The 16,172-nt window shown below is 43.6% G+C and overlaps 1 protein-coding gene across 5 annotated transcripts in view; it reads right to left on the reverse strand.

The window, feature by feature from the left end:
- Positions 1-1,887: 1,887 nt before the first annotated feature.
- LOC132464546 (protein-glutamine gamma-glutamyltransferase 2-like) overlaps positions 1,888-16,172 on the reverse strand; it is a 53,606-nt gene continuing 39,321 nt past the window's right edge. The window contains exons 1-16 of one of the 5 annotated variants that reach the window (XM_060060985.1): positions 8,893-9,041; positions 8,313-8,483; positions 7,533-7,763; positions 7,189-7,307; positions 6,840-6,968; positions 6,324-6,498; positions 5,969-6,101; positions 5,730-5,833; positions 5,337-5,479; positions 5,118-5,217; positions 4,557-4,637; positions 4,034-4,113; positions 3,767-3,896; positions 3,315-3,475; positions 2,875-3,011; positions 1,888-2,436 (exon numbers count right to left, since the gene is read on the reverse strand). In XM_060060985.1, coding sequence (XP_059916968.1) covers positions 2,250-2,436; positions 2,875-3,011; positions 3,315-3,475; positions 3,767-3,896; positions 4,034-4,113; positions 4,557-4,637; positions 5,118-5,217; positions 5,337-5,479; positions 5,730-5,833; positions 5,969-6,101; positions 6,324-6,498; positions 6,840-6,968; positions 7,189-7,307; positions 7,533-7,763; positions 8,313-8,483; positions 8,893-8,908 — 2,097 coding nt within the window. In that variant the 5' untranslated portion in view covers positions 8,909-9,041 and the 3' untranslated portion in view covers positions 1,888-2,249. Of the gene's footprint in view, positions 2,437-2,874; positions 3,012-3,314; positions 3,476-3,766; positions 3,897-4,033; positions 4,114-4,556; positions 4,638-5,117; positions 5,218-5,336; positions 5,480-5,729; positions 5,834-5,968; positions 6,102-6,323; positions 6,499-6,839; positions 6,969-7,188; positions 7,308-7,532; positions 7,764-8,312; positions 8,484-8,892; positions 9,042-16,172 lie in introns of those variants that run through there. The other 4 variants (XM_060060988.1, XM_060060986.1, XM_060060989.1 and 1 more) reach the window with 4 other exon arrangements.

Genomic DNA, 16,172 nt, shown 5'->3' on the forward strand with positions numbered 1-16,172 from the left:
AGGCGTGGTCTATATGACGTAGTACATGCTCTGGTGTGATGATGCTCCCACTATGTGCGGATATTACAGCTTACATGCTTATTTTGACATCTGGGACAACCTAAGACAGGCACAGGCACGATTACTTGGCAGAGTCACTGTGAGCACTGGCTCACTTGATCATGAAGGGATGAGTTGCAACCATCATAGGAAGGGCCAATTGGTGAGAGGAACAGGAGTCAGATATGTCAGCTCAGGCAGCTGTGTGGAAGTGATGGACTTGGAACGGGGCATGTTGCGTTTTCGTTTATTTAACCTTTGCGGTATATAGGCCTACTGACACATGTAACGTTTTCGGTTTAGTGCATGACTTTGGGTACAGCGTTGTTTCAAGGCGGCTGATGGTAAACCCATCAATAGCTACCTTTGGTTTTGGATATACTGGCTTCGATTTCCCTTCCCAATAGATTGGTTTTATTTTAGTTAAGGTTATGGTCTTCAAAGTTGGTTGCACCGACAGCGTTGTTAGGTTTGCTTATCATTTAATCCTCATGGTATTGGCCATGCGCAAGGAGGGAAGTAGTAAGAAATTAAATCAAGGTAGATGCTGTTTTGACTTGAACTGTCATGCCAAGGTTTGAAATTAGCTCAGAATATGGAATGGGTTGCTCAAAACAACCCATTCCATATTGGTGTAGACAGGAGCAGGACCTGGATGGTCTCACTGTGGCCCCCCGGCAGGAGCATGCGCGCAGGGTTGGTTTGTAATGTCACCCTCCCCAGCACATGTCCATCCAGGGTGCTGGCAGAGATGGGCAATGATAGTTTCTCTGGGCGGAGTCCAAGCCGGAGAGCGAGGGCCTGGTCCATAATGCTCTCGTCGGCCCCTGAATCGACGAGGATGGTGATGGAGTGGGAGCCAGAAGGCAGCAGGAACTCACCGGAGAGGCTGGGTCTTTTAGGGGAGGCAGGGACCACGATGGAGCTCGCCAGCATGCCTCCGTTCACTGGTGAGCTCTGGCTTTTACTGGACACCGGCTGACAAAGTGTCCTGGCTGGCCGAAGTACATACAAAGGTTCTGTCTCTGCCTTCTCTCCCTCTCTTCAGGTGAGAGGCGGGTGCGACCCAGCTGCATAGGCTCAGGATCCTCCACACTTACAGGAGCGGGTTGAGGCAAACGAGGTGGAGGCAGGAGTAACTGGAGACTTGGAGTGAGGGGAACTGTGTGGCAGGGCAGAACATGACTGGAACTCTCAGCGTCTCTCCCTCCGGCGAGCCTGGATGCGCAGGTGGAGACGGGTGACCCCCCAGTGTAGACGGCAGTTCATAATATACGAGGTCATGTTTAATGTACCCGGCCCCCGCACAAAGACATCACAGAGAGCGGCCGGGCTCCAGTCACACATGGGGGGCCTTGGTGCGGAAGTCTATGGAATAGGCCGTGAGAAACCCCATAGACATGAATCACAAAAGTGACGTCATTTTTGTGAGGAATGTCTTTGTGGATATCTGAAATGACTGAATTGTGGATAGGAAGAATTCAGTTGCGGATATCCGAAATGTTCTTTTTGAAAACTGAATTACGGATATCTGCAACACATCCAGTCTAGTGAATTTATGTCAAATTGGCTAGCCATGAGAAGGGGTTTGGTTGAAACTCCGGGAGGCACTTCCTCCCAGCTCAATAAAGCATATGAGCTACCACATCTACAGCATCCTGCTCAACATAATAAGCAGAGCAATCCAGCGGTTTCAATCCAATCTCCAGACTGTATGTCTTTCAGAATCCACATAAGGAGTTCTTTAAATACTGCATCAACCAAAGCCCTGGGAGAGATTGGATAACCCGTGAGCCAGTCACTCAGCTTAGCCAACACATATTTGGCTCAAATAATAGTTTGCTTAAAATGTCTTTATTACAATTACAAGAATAGACACAAAAATCAATAACAACCTATTAGTGATCTGCAGAAGCGCAAAATGCATGGACATATATTTATATCAATACTACATTTAATATCAATAAGCCCTGCTTTAGAATAGCCCTGACACATTGCAAAGAATTAAGGCAATGTTTGCATTTTAATAGAAATTCATTTATTCATTAATTGAATCAGCACTACACAATCATGGTTCAATCATGGTATATTAAGAGAAGTGAAACCATTGCTTGACTTTGCTAAATATATTTGTGAGTGTAAAAGTGAGTGCCAGAGCGTTGCTGGCAGCTAAAGGTTTGATCACAACTTGTAGGGCATTACAATCCTCTCTATCCACATATGACTGGACACTTGGAAGAATACGAGGGTGGAGTCTTGCGGACCACCAGCGTGGCGACTCCCTTCACGTCCTGGAGCCTGTCGGAGTCAAAGTCCACCAGGAACTCCCTGACCCCCGCCCTCATGGGTGTGAAGGACAGCTCCACAGACACACGCTGGCCTGGAGCGATGCTACCACTGAGCGGGAGAGAACATATGTACATATGTAGTAGTGTTTACATTATCTCAAGAGCGTTATGAAGAGTGAGAGTTGAGTACGGAGGGAGGAGAAGATGAGGAGAAGAGTAGTTTAAGGCATGGTTAGGAAGATATGGAATATTGAAGAGAAAGGTAACATCACTTAACAGACTAATTTGCAGAAAAATATTAGTATTTTGCATAAATTATCTATAAAAGTATTTTACACTGCATTTGATTCGTTTTATATACAAACACTGTGCGTATATTGACTGACAGCTCAATGCTAAACCCACTGTCAGGCCAGCATCAGATGTTTTTACATACTGGTGTATGTATGACAGTTGATCATAAATTAAGAAAACCCTTCCATATCAGTTATGTGATATGTGTTGTATGCCATTACTGATTTATTGATTTCTTTGGTCAGATACTTACGAAATACGGAACTCTTTGGTTGAAAGTAGGCCAGCCCCTTCAACAGTGAACACTCCTCGGTTCAGTGGCACCGGCAATGGATTGGTAAAGGAGATCAAGGTGGTGATTTTCCTATTTAAAATCACCCAGCCAGGAACCTGGAGAAAGGAGAGATTAGGATGTTAAATGGGGGTGCACTCCACTCTATGTCCACACTGGCTTCTTGAGTGGACGATGTTGTGGAAAAACTAACACTAAATAGAGGAGCCTGAGTTGAATTTAACTCTATTCAAATGACATCTGACCTTTAACCTGTCTACCTGCATATAAACTGGCAATGGTTCAAGGTTAATCAACAGTTTTTTAGCTTTTTAGATATTAGTCATTCAGCACTGACACTTATATCAACTTATGTCACAAAGGACGAGGCTTAGCGTCTTGCTTATGAATAGGAAACCCACCTTAATACTGAGTTTGGGCTTGCTCAGTGGGATGTTGACCATCTCCAGGATGGATTTTTCCTGGCCGGACACTCTTGCCACCCCTATCACCCGGATGATGTTGTGTTCGCTGACGACTGAGGCATACTTAGTGTAGAGTAGACGCACCGTCTCCCTGTGGACTGTGTGGGGAACAGAATGAACACAACAGAAAAATATTGTATTCACAAACGACCATAGCTAGCCAAAACGTTTCACTCCATTTACCAAGACATAGAATATGGGAATATATATGTATGAACTACAACGTTTCTAGAGATAAACCGCACCCCCTGTCCACGAGTCCAAAATAGAAGGAAGACTTCAAGGCTTTGTTACACAGGGTGTAATTGGTGATTTCACACTAAATAGCCAACGCCGCAGTTATGTCTCTAAACCAAGAAGGGTTGAAGTGCTGGCATTCAACCACCTACCTTTGTGAGCAGGAATGACAACATTGACCGTGCTGTTCTGGCACCATCCAAGGTGAACTGAGCTGTAGGTGACAGCCTCTGACATCATGTTCAATTTGCAGCTGACTTCTTCGTCTCCCATGTTCTCCAACTGAGAGAAAGAAAAATGATAGAACCGTTGATGATAGGACCTATCCATGAGCGATAACCTCACAAAGACAGGATCGTACAGGGTTATGCACTCTCTGCATCTCCATCTGTAGGTCACTGAATGACATTACAACTTGCCTCAAAGATGACGTCAAAGTCGGTCCCGAACACAGGTTGTGCGTGCTTGATCTCCAGCTGCACCTTTCCTGGTTCATTGGCTGTGAAGAGTACATTAATAATGCATAATGAAGATGAATGCATTCACATGTTAACGTATATATTGAAGTATATATTGCTGTGATGGGACCTCTCAAGAAGTGATCAAGGGGATCAACATGGAGTCTAAGGGGGGGGGGAAGGGGGTCAAGGGCTCCGAACCAAAGGAGATTTTTAGGTTTTATGCTGGCCGGAATCACCTATGGAGTGATCAGGTCAATCAGCATCAGAATATATACTGCTGACCATTATCAAAGCACATGCTAATTAATTTATATTTTCTGAAGAATCACCTTCTCATCTGCCTTATAAGCATGTACAAAACTTTTCAAAGAAGGTAATTTATCTTGTTGTGGGTTATCCTCCGTGGGGGTACGAATCAAACGATTGAACATGACGTTGTTGCTCTGTGGTCGATTTGTAACAAAAGGACTCTAAACTGCACCTGGTTTTGATTCCTCTTCTCCATCCGGCCCGGAGATGCACCGCCCTGCCTTGTTGTACACCTCCCGCTCCTTGGCTGAACCTGTGGAGCAGGAGCAGATTCGGTCACCCGCAGCCCAATGGACATGGGCAGAGCCACAACCTCTGCCGAGGCCAATATTAACATCAACTGTGCTCTGAACTAAACAGAAGGTTTTCCTTCTGATGTAGTTAGAGTTGGGGCTAACAGTGATCAATGAGAGGTTTCGTTATCTCTGTCTGTCGATCGCTGTGGCCCTTCATCCTCACCATACCATAAAAAAGTGGAATTCAAATAATGTCATATAATCAATTTGGATCATTGTCATTATTAGTCCCTCATTCTAGTCTTATCTTGATCAGCAACAATCAACATGACTAATATAGGTAAGAAAAGTCTAAATCTTTAAGAGTCCCCTGTTCCATTCACAGGGTGCCGTTAAAGATATAGTATTTTATACTGTATGATAGGGTGAGCATAGCACCTCATCGTAAAGGTTAAAGTGAGTATGACACTGTCTCTTGATGTCGAAATGACACCAACCTTCTTGGTACTTGTACTGATGGGTTATATCTTCCCTCTCGTTGCTGTAAGGACTTTTGGTGCTAATGTTCCTCCCCACTTTTGCAGAGTTGGATGAAAGCTATGAAACATTTAAAAAGAAAATGCAAATGTTTTTTTTTAAAGATAAGCAAAAAGTGTTATAATAAAAGTTATAATAAAAATGGATAAAGAATGAAGACATGCATTATAATCACCCACCTGCTTTCGCTGACCGTCTGGTCTGATTTCCCAATTGATGATGTCTGCATTCACCTCAGCAAAGACAAATGGAACATCAAACTTCACATTGAGGTCCCCTTCTTTAATGGCCTTCAAAGGACATGGGCCACAGCGAAACATACCTAGAAAGGAAAAAATACAGATTCATTAATTTATTTTTCAGTGTACATAAAGCGACTTTGCACTTAACTGGCAATAATAATCCATAGTTACCGGAGCACAGAAGAGTTTAAAGAATAATCATGATATCCAAAGCATAAGTCGGATATAAACTGATATGGATATAAACTGATATGGGAACACAAAAAAGTTGCAAAAGAAAATATATATGCGTAAAGATGCCCATTTCTAAACTTGGCAAGAGGGCCCTACCACTACTCCTCTCCTGAGGTGTGGGGTCCAAGACTTGCCAGCCACCATATCCTTCAGGTAGATCTTCTCTCTGCATGTAAGACTCGATCCAACAATGAAAGTTCCTGACACAAATAATAAAAAAATAAACATTATAATCACACAAAGTTGTGAGCTATGAATTCCTACAGGGACTCATAATACATAACATAACAGATTTCTGTGTCTCTGCATGTGCTGTGAACACGAGAGGATCCTACCAGATGCTGTCAGCATGGTCATCATTCTCCCTATGCATGTTGTACACTCGGTCGATGGAGAGGTTTCCGTCTGTGTCATGGGCTGACTCAAAGTTGGTGATGCAGCGTGTGGGGATGCCCAGGCATCGCAGCACTGTGAGGGGACACATGACACATTAGAAAGGCTAGAGTCCCACCATGCATCTGTCTGTCCTTTATTTTGCGTCAACCAAGTTTGTGTTAACTGTAATCATTACAGTTCACACAAGTCATGTAACAATGCAAAGTTAAATTCAGGACGACTTTCAGATGAGGGTTTGATTCAGTATGTGTGTATATGTGTGTGTGTACTTTAATATTAAGTTATTCCTCTGACCTGTGCAGGCCACGGCTGCAAACACCCAGCATTGGCCATACTTCACTCCAGACTTGGATTTGCTCCACTTCTCCAGGATGGGCACACTGCTCATCCATTTGGTTGGCTGTACTCCACCTGTGTAAGGTTCCTGCCATTTCCCCGCCAAGACTCCACCGTCATCGTTGGCATTCACCTGGATAAGGGGGCGATACAGTATTAAATATTATTAACGATGTAAAATGATCTTAATGTAACTGTTTCATGCTCCTGTGACTGTCATGTCGTTATTACTTCAATAATTATTACAACAGTTATTTTAATGAAAGAGTCCTATCGCTTCAAGTTTCACAGCCATACACAAACAATAGCTTATTTTGGTTTTCTTCAGGATAAAAAAGATTTTAGTTACTAATATTTCCGTATGCATCACATCCGTATAAAACCAGCTCTGCGATCTGGTTTTGCGTTTGGCTCTGTTGTCCTGATGCAACACACACATAAAAAGAACTAATGGTGGAAGTGTATATCTCCTACCATGGCAACGACTGCCCTGCTGATGTAGACAGGGTCCCATCGCTGACGCATGTCGTTTGGGGGGTCTGACCTCGCTGGCTTAAAGCGGTCAAGGATCTCAAAGCAGATGTCCATCACATTGTCTTCAAACTGAAAAAGTCACAAAGGGACAGACAGCAAATGTTGGGAGTGTCATACAATTTAGAAAGAGAGTAGAAATTACTGATTTTGATACAGTATCATAATAGTAATAATATAGGAATTATCCAACTGTGTGTGTGTGTGTGTGTGTGTGTGTGTGTGTGTGTGTGTGTGTGTGTGTGTGTGTGTGTGTGTGTGTGTGTGTGTGTGTGTGTGATTTCTGTGTTACCTGTCCGAAATTCCATGGCATCCCACTCATCCAATCCGCACTCCCACGGAAAATGCGACCATTCTCGTTCATAATGTATTCCTCGAGCAGACTTTCATCAGGGAAGTACACGGCATCATCTAATAACGCACACACACACACACACACACACACACACAAAGCCTATATGAACCTCCATATTTATATACGTGCTTCTGGGTAATGGGGATGTGCTGCAGAAGTGAAATGACAGGTGAAAGGTCAAGTATATTCATTATCGTTTTAAGATTTTAGATGTATGTGGATGTTCCGTTTGTTTGTGCACATGTGCTGCGTCTTTGTGTGCGAGTGTTTGCTAGTTTTACCTTTGCACCAGGGATTAAACAGCAAGTACATTTTGGTAAAGTCCGTCCTCTCCAGAAGTCTATTCCCTGACATCAGTTCAACAGCCAAGCGGTGCTCGCCAACGGCAGCACGGGCGGGACTGTACACAGTCAGCAGTAATTCGTTGTTCGCGCTCTGCTGGTGTAACCACCACTTGTCACCGGACCCTCCAGCCGTTCGCTGTCTGATCACAATATCATCGTTGTTCTTATCTGTGGAAATGCAAGGTAGGATACAGCAATAGGTTTCAAATTGGTGATCTGAAAATCAGGGCCGCCGGACTGGGGGTGTAAGGTGGACTGGCTGGGGGGGCCAAGGCATAGGGGGGCCCATGGGAATGTCAACAACTGTTGACATTCCCCCCCCCTCAACAACTGTACTCCCCCCCCCATTCCCCGCCAACAACTGTCCCCCCCCCCCCATTTCCTTCATACTTGCTACACACATTAATTAATTGGTTCAGCTACTTTTGCTACAGAAATTAACTGTTTTATTTTCTTAACATTATTTTTTTTAGGATAGGCCATTTATGAAAAGCTAATTCAATGTGTTCCCTAGGCCTAGTTACCCCTCTATCCCCGATGGAGTTACTGAGGGATTTGATTTGTTTTATGGATTGTGTATCATACCTTTTGAAAAACAGTTGGTCCAATAAATATTTCAAAATGTTAAAGGAATAGAGCAGCAAGAAGTGAGACTCTTCAATTCACGTAGCTCTATTTTATGTGACCATCTCTGCATTGAGGCCTTGAGTTGCTTACCCTGCTTTAAGACCAGGGCCAGCTCATGGCCGGACTGCAGCGGGTGGAAGAGGTGCACCGTCAGGGAGAAGGCATGTCCCCGCCGAACAATCAAACGCTTCCTATCAATCTCCTCAGTTCGGTGTGCCCGGTTGTTTTCCTGGCTTCTCAGATCAACACCAGCAATTAAACCTTAAAATGAAAATCAGAGACAGGATGTTAAGAAGTAAAACACAGCTACGTGTTGATTGGCTTCAGTGGGATGACTGTCCTGATGAATTCTTTATGTGGAGGCCCAGTGCCTCAGATCGGCTGTAGTGGGTCTATTAGTTTATGAAATATGGATTGGTCATATCACACTCTAGTGCAGAGTTAGACGCAGCACAAGGTGTAGAAACATCACAGAGACAGACGGTAAGAGGAACGTTTTACAAAGAAACAAGTGGAAAGGGGAGTGAGGAAAGAGATTTGCAAAAAGATATTTGAGAGAGAGAGAAAGAGAGAAGAAGAAGGGGAGAGAGAGAGAGAGAAAGAGAATAATTTATTCAAAGGACAGGCGAGGAAAACTAGCGATGAAAACCAATGTTAGAATGCTACTCACGGTTTGTGTTGGCCATTATCTTTGCTTAATTCTTCCCAAGAGTTGCTCTTACACTGGTCCAAGTTTGCAGCGCCGGGCTCTAGCCTTCTCCTCATCAAGACGCTGTATTTATACAGAACTGAACTGCTCTCAGTGTGTGTGTGTGTGTGTGTGTGTGTGTGTGTGTGTGTGTGTGTGTGGGTGTTAGAATATTGCAACATTCTTCGATTTCAGCAGTATTGCTCATATAGGTAATTGCTTCCCGATACCTCCCACCCTGATGTCACTCTGAGGCCAATATAACCTTTAGTGTTAAGAAAAATAGAACAAAATAGCACAATAAATAAATGACAAAATAACAACAGAAATGGCTATATGGTTATCTGTTGGTTGACTGGTTTGACCGGTGCTTATCATATGGCAATGCCTGTGTCCTCTAATATTCCTGTTTTGTCTATAATTAGACTCAAAAAGTTACCTTTCAGCTGTGCGGAAAATAGCCAAATCTGATTCCTGTTCCTCTTTGCGTCCAACGTGACCTTGATGTGTTGAGCTCACCAATATTGCAAATATTTAAAGTCAGGTCAAATATCCCTTTTAATCAGAGTTAGTTTTCTTGCCAGGTAAATTTCAGCAGAAGGAAGCCACCTTCCAAATGTCTGCCTACAAAAGTAGAGCTGGAGAAGCCACATGGAGAAACATAGAATGTGTGATTGTGCGACTGTAATGATTGTAGAATACCTATTATAGAGTGCAGCCAAGGATTTCAAGCCAAGTCCATAACCAACTAAAAGTTGCACTCTAACCATTGTGTTCATGTTTCTGTCTTCATAACATCAGTTCTAAGGTCATTGCACTGGTTTCCTTTTTTCTAGATAATCAAGATATGACTTGTTGTTTGCAAAGCACTAAATAGTTTAGGGCCAAATACTTCTTTAATCTATTCTGTGTTACAAACCCAATAGAGCTCTCAGGTTATCAGTAGTTGATCTGCTCACTGTTCCCAGGGTTGGAACAAAGCCTGGTGGAGAATTTAATTTGAACGCACTACATATCTGGAACAAACTTCCAAAACGTGTGAGGTCTACCTCAAAACTACAAGGCGAAATCAGTGCTTAGTCGAAGTCAAAGTAAAAAAATCAGTGCTTAGTCGAAGTCAAAGTAAAATGTATTTGTATAGCACAGTATCATACACAGTGGTTATTCAAAGTGTTTTAAAATAAATAAAATAAAAATAAATGAAATGAATGAATGAAATATATAAATAATAATAAAAATATATATTCAAATACCAATAGAATAAAACAAAACAAGATTAATTAAAAGCAATAAAAAATAAATGGGTTTTTCATTAATTTTTTTAAATAAGTACAGTTGGAGCAGATTTCATTTCTGTTGGTAGTTGGTTCCAACAGTGGACAGCATAATGGCTAAATGCCATTCCACCCTGCTTAGACCTGACCCTAGGCATAACCAGCTGACCGGATGAGGATGCACTCCACTGTCTCCAGCACCCTTTGGAGGGCCTTACAATCAGCTCTGCAGCAGCTGCCGTACCAGGCAGTAATGCAGTAGAAAGGATGCTCTCAATAATCCATCTGTAAAAGTTGTTGAGGGTTTTGCCGGACATGCCAAACCTCTTCAGTCTCCTCTGGAAGTAAACACGCTTTCGGGCAGTTTTGACCGGAGAGTCCACCTGCCTGGTCCAGGTGAGATTATCTTTGACAAACACAGTGAGGAACTTGAAGCAGGAGACTCTCTCCAATATATGTGTGCTGGGTTTGTGAGTTTATTCTGAGATACTGCCTCTAATAGAAAGGGATTGTCTGGGTGGAACCGACCTCTGCGGACACCGCTTACCAAGAAAGGCTTGCTAAGGTCTCAAATTAGGGAGTTAATTCAGATTGGGAAAGGATCAAAATGAATTAAGTAATTACAATTGTTAGGAAAAATAGGAGAAAAAAAGCTCCTATTAAATAGGAGCTTAGGGCAAGTGCCAGAAGCAACAGAAAAATAAAAGGAGATGTAGATACCATTTAGACAAACCAGAGTGCTACTTGGACACAAGCCAGGACTTAATCAATCCCTCCTGGGTCGCCTGGGCGAGGGTGTCTGTTGCAGACCCGAAACACCTGATGAACAACAGGATACAACACTGAAGATGTGTCCAGGTGCATCGCAAGATCTTATCTATAAAACCTTAAAAACGTGCTGCAACACAATTCTAAATAACACAACGCAATCAAAATTCTGCTGAAGCCTGATGGCCTGGGGGAAAACTCTAAGTGAGTCTGGTTGCCTGTGCTTGAATTGTGTCACATGTCAGTGACTAAAATTCTGAAGTTTGATCACATTATTGGTTGTGCAAAACAATTCTACATGACAGAACGCAATCAAAATTCTGCTGTATTGTCTCATCATTTCTTCATAGAAGTATCTGAAGTAATCTAATATTTTTTTTTTCTTACACATCTAAGCATTTTATCTCACCTGGAAGCCTGTTTTGGTCAAACGACCTTCTGGAGGTCCACAAAGACCTTAAGCTGCTGGACACTTCTAAAGCTGCAGGCCTTGATAAATTAGATGAATACTTAAAGTAAGCAGCTGATTGAATCATTGAACCCTTGACCTATTTTTCATAACATGACACTGTCCTATCAAAGTGCTTGAAAAAGGAATTGAAAAATGAAATTAATCAACTTTATTTGATCAGAATTTCCATCCGGCTTTAGAAAACTGCACGGTACCATTGCTGTTGCTCTAAAATTCATAAATGATATTACTGAATCTGGACAGCAGTTAATCCAGTGCAGTTATTAAAGATTTGTCAAAAGTGTTTGACACTGATCCCCCTATCCTTCTACAAAGGTTCCTCAGCATTGTGTCAACTTCAGCAAGGCTTTAGGTTTTCATTTGTCTGTTTCCTGTTTTGCCACACTAACTCATGTCATTTTAGGCCCTGTTTACACTAAGGGAAAACGCAGATATTTTCACGCGGGTTTGGCCTCTCATTTACACGAAAACGCAGTTTTTGTCACAGAAAACAATCATTACTAAAAACTCCGGCCAAAGTGGAGATTTTCTGAAAACGCCGGTTATGTGTTGTCGTGTCAACGGTGAGAAACTGGGTTTTAGGTTCTGAAACGTCACATTATGCGCCAGGAAATGCTTAACGTCATATGAGCGCCCTATGTTTACAGTTTGTTTGTTACAGGAAGAGGCTTGTGTTATTCGTTGTTGCTGATTCTGAGGATTCTGATTGGCTTGCATGGCTTTATCCTTCTCCCTACAATGCCGCCCATAGGTTTGGCATAGTTATAATGGCGCTCGACGGCGTATTTATGCGTTTTGATGTAAACAACAACTCTTTTGAAAACGATGTTGTGTGCACGATGTTATTTTTTAAAACGGAGGGGGGGAAATATTATATTGTGAGGCCACAATATAAACGTGGCCTCAGACTCTGCCACTCCCTCATGCTCTGCATTACCTGCTGATTTCATTCACGTCGCCTGCTCCTCATCAGCTAATCAGCCCCTCAGTATATGTAACGGCCCATTTCCCTCAGTTCTTTGCCAGATTGTCTAGTGTGTTTACCTAGCCCTCCCGCATCTTCTCATTCTGATCCTGAACCTGCCTGTTTGTGGATTGACCTGCCTTTTTGACTTTTGACCTTCCCTTTTGCCTGCTCCAACTGGATTGACCTGCCTGTTTGGATTTTGGACCTTCCCTTTTGCCTGCTCCTACTGAATTTGTTTGCTACACGGATTGACTGCCTGATTTGACCTCTGCTTGGAATAAACACAGTTTCTTCACCTGAACTGTTTCTCTTGTCGTGCTATTGGGTTCTCTTCTGCCATTTTGTGAAACCTGACACATTGGCTTGTTCTTCCAAGCAGTAAAATGGTTTGCTAAATACTTTTGTGATAGAATGCAATGTCTGCAGTAAGAAGGATTGCATTATCATAAGTTTACGTATACCTATAAGCAAAAGATTAGACGTTTTGTTTTTGCTTCTTTCCAAGAGAATGCCAAGAGAAATTTTTGATTTGTCCTATTCACAGTAAAACCCAAGGTCCTTCTGAATAGTGAAATCCCTTGTGACATGTCAAGCAATAAATACATAAAAGGCCTGGGCGAGGGTGTCATCGCAAGATTTTTTCTATAAAACCTCAAACATGCTGCAACACAATTCTGCAAAACATTACACAATCAAAATTCTGCTGAAGCCTGATGGCCTTGGGGAAAACTCTAAGTGACTAAAATGCTGATGTTGATCACATTATGGGTTGTGCAAAACAATTCTACATGAAAGAACATTCAAAATTCTGCTGTATTGTCTCGTAATTTCTTCATAGTATCTGTTGGTGACAGGTATAGGCAGACTGACAGGTCACGTGGTATTGGGGCTACGTCAGTCAGGATCAGTGGTAAAAGTCAGCTGTTCACGCGCGGGTGGGTTTTTGAATGAAATGTTTGAGATGAGAGGGGGTGGACGGGGGAAGTCCAACTTTGTTGACCGCACAATCTATTAACATTTAACGCACTTTAGCACCGATCACTTTAGGACTATGCTACTATGGAACGTTTTTAACTTATCTCTAATAAAACCAACAAAACGCAGTACCCATTCTTAAGTGATTCTTGGAACAAGCAGCGCGTCTGGCAAAAACATATTTTCCCGATCTAGCCTCTCGGTGACTAAATAAGTGGTTCGATAGTCGCCATACAGTATCTGAAATCATCAGCTACAGAGGGTATAGGCCAGGGGTACTCAAGTAGAAATGATGAGGGGCCACAACATTTTTTTTCAGTGACTCAAGGGGCCATTTATTGGGACCGTGTACGTCCGATAACGTATCATAACATAACGTATGTATAACATTTACAACATTTTATAGCATAACATTTCCTTTTTATTAAAAACAAAAATATTTCCTAAAATAAAAATATAATTTTAATTTGGGCATATATTAAAAAAAATAACAAAATAAAACCAAACATAACCCTGTTCAAGATAAAAAAAATAAAAAAAAGCCTTCAGACAGCCCATTTTTGTGCTTTGTTTAACAAACTATTTCACATTTCTCACATGTCCCCTTTAATGGGAGAATTGGCCTCTGCTTTCTTTGGCCAATGCTTCAAACCTGGGCTGATATGGTGTGATTGCCAGGGAGACACACTGATGCACATGCTCGTTGGTTAGGCGACTCCGGTACAGATTTTTGATGAAGTTCATTTTTGAGAATGCAGATTCACATCTGTATGTGGATCCAAACATTGTAAGGATGTGCACTGCCATCCTATTCAGCAGGGGGAAATTGGCCGCAGTTGACATATTAAGCACAGAGGGCGAGTGCTGGACGGTGGTAGAAAGAATGCAAACCTTTCTGTCCACTCTGGTTGGAACTGGCGGTTTTCGCTGTCCAGTTTTCTTTTTGGGGCAAATTTGGAGCATGCCATTACGGCTCCAGTCGGTATACGTGTGACTGACTGCTGCTGAGATGGACTGTCTGCCTCGAGTTTGGGAGGGCTGGAGCGGTCTGTGGGCTGGAGTGCTATCTGTTTATCGTTGCAACCCCCAGCCTCGTATTGAGATCGCGGCGCGCGGTTTCAAAATAAGAGCGCCCAGCACGATATATATATTCTTTATTTTTTTTAATAATTAAATAAACAGGAGGAAACCGGTGGATTGCTTACTCCGGGTAGGAAATGAGTCCTTAGCCCAAGTGAAGGAGTTCAAGTACCTCGGGGTCTTGTTCGCGAGTGAGGGTACTATGGAGCGTGAGATTGGCCGGAGAATCGGAGCAGCGGGGGCGGTATTGCGTTCGCTTTACCGCACCGTTGTAACGAAAAGAGAGCTGAGCCGCAAGGCAAAGCTCTCGATCTACCGGTCGATCTTCGTTCCTATCCTCACCTATGGTCATAAGGGCTGGGTGATGACCGAAAGGACGAGATCGCGGGTACAAGCGGCCGAGATGAGTTTTCTCAGAAGGGTGGCTGGCGTCTCCCTTAGGGATAGGGTGAGAAGCTCAGCCATCCGTGAGGAACTCGGATTAGAGCCGCTGCTCCTTTACTTAGAAAGGAGTCAGCTGAGGTGGTTCGGGCATCTGGTAAGGATGCCCACTGGGCGCCTTCCTTGGGAGGTGTTTCAGGCACGTCCAGTGGGGAGGAGACCTCGGGGAAGACCCAGGACTAGGTGGAGAGATTATATCTCAACACTGGCCTGGGAACGCCTCGGGATCCCCCCGTCAGAGCTGGTCAATGTGGCCCGGGAAAGGGAAGTCTGGGGCCCCCTGCTTGAGCTGCTCCCCCCGCGACCCGACCCCGGATAAACGGATGACGATGAGGATGAGGATGAGGATAATTAAATAAACTTTTCAAAACAGCTCGAGGGCCATTAATAGACACCCCGCGGGCCACAAAAGGCCCGCGGGCCGCTACTTGAGTATGACTGGTATAGGCTAACTACTAGGTTAGGGCTAGCTGCAGAGGCTACAGGCTAACTGTCCGTGTGTCTGAACAGCGGCTGGAGGTCCGTCTGTCGGTCCTGCAGAGCGCTGTGGAGTACAACAAGGCCAATAATGAGTTCTCCTCCAAGGTCCACACACACACACACACACACACACACATATCATCATCATCATCATCATCGGCGATCACTGAGGCTAATTCTGTAGCCACATACTCTATTGCAGTGTGGGCATGGATTTGAGGTGCCAGGGGGAGGGATTGGGGAGGCCTGTTTGGTGGTGAACCTCTCCTTCCTTTGCTGCTGCTTGAGTTTTGCAGCCTGTGGGAGTTGGTCCTCATGGAAAGTGGCACCTTCTTTCAGGCAGTTTCTCCAGGTAGATCTGTGTCGCGCAGTGTCCTCCCAGTTTAAACTGTTGATGTGTCCTTGTAGTGCTTTCTCTGGCCTCCAGGTGCACGTGGCCAATCGAAAGCTTGGAGTAGAGTACCTGCTTTGGGAGGCGGGTATCAGGCATTTGTATGACGTGGCCTGTCCGTCGCAGCTGATCCTTGTGATAGTGGTGGTGATGCTGTGTATGTTTGCATCATCCAGGATGCTGATTTTTGTCTGTTCCTCTTCCCTGATGACACGCAGGATTTTCCTGAGGTGTCTCTGATGGTAGGACTCCAAAGCTCTTAGATGCCTGCTGTATGTTGTCCATCTCTCTGTGCCATAGAGGAGTGTGGGAAGGATGATTGCTTTACATACAAGTCCTAGATCTGGATTCTCAAAGACCCTTTTGCGGAGCTTTGCAAAAGCTCCACTTGCACAGCAGATTCAATATTGTGTT

Source organism: Gadus macrocephalus, chromosome 9, assembly GCF_031168955.1.
Source record: "Gadus macrocephalus chromosome 9, ASM3116895v1".
NCBI lineage: Eukaryota > Metazoa > Chordata > Actinopteri > Gadiformes > Gadidae > Gadus > Gadus macrocephalus.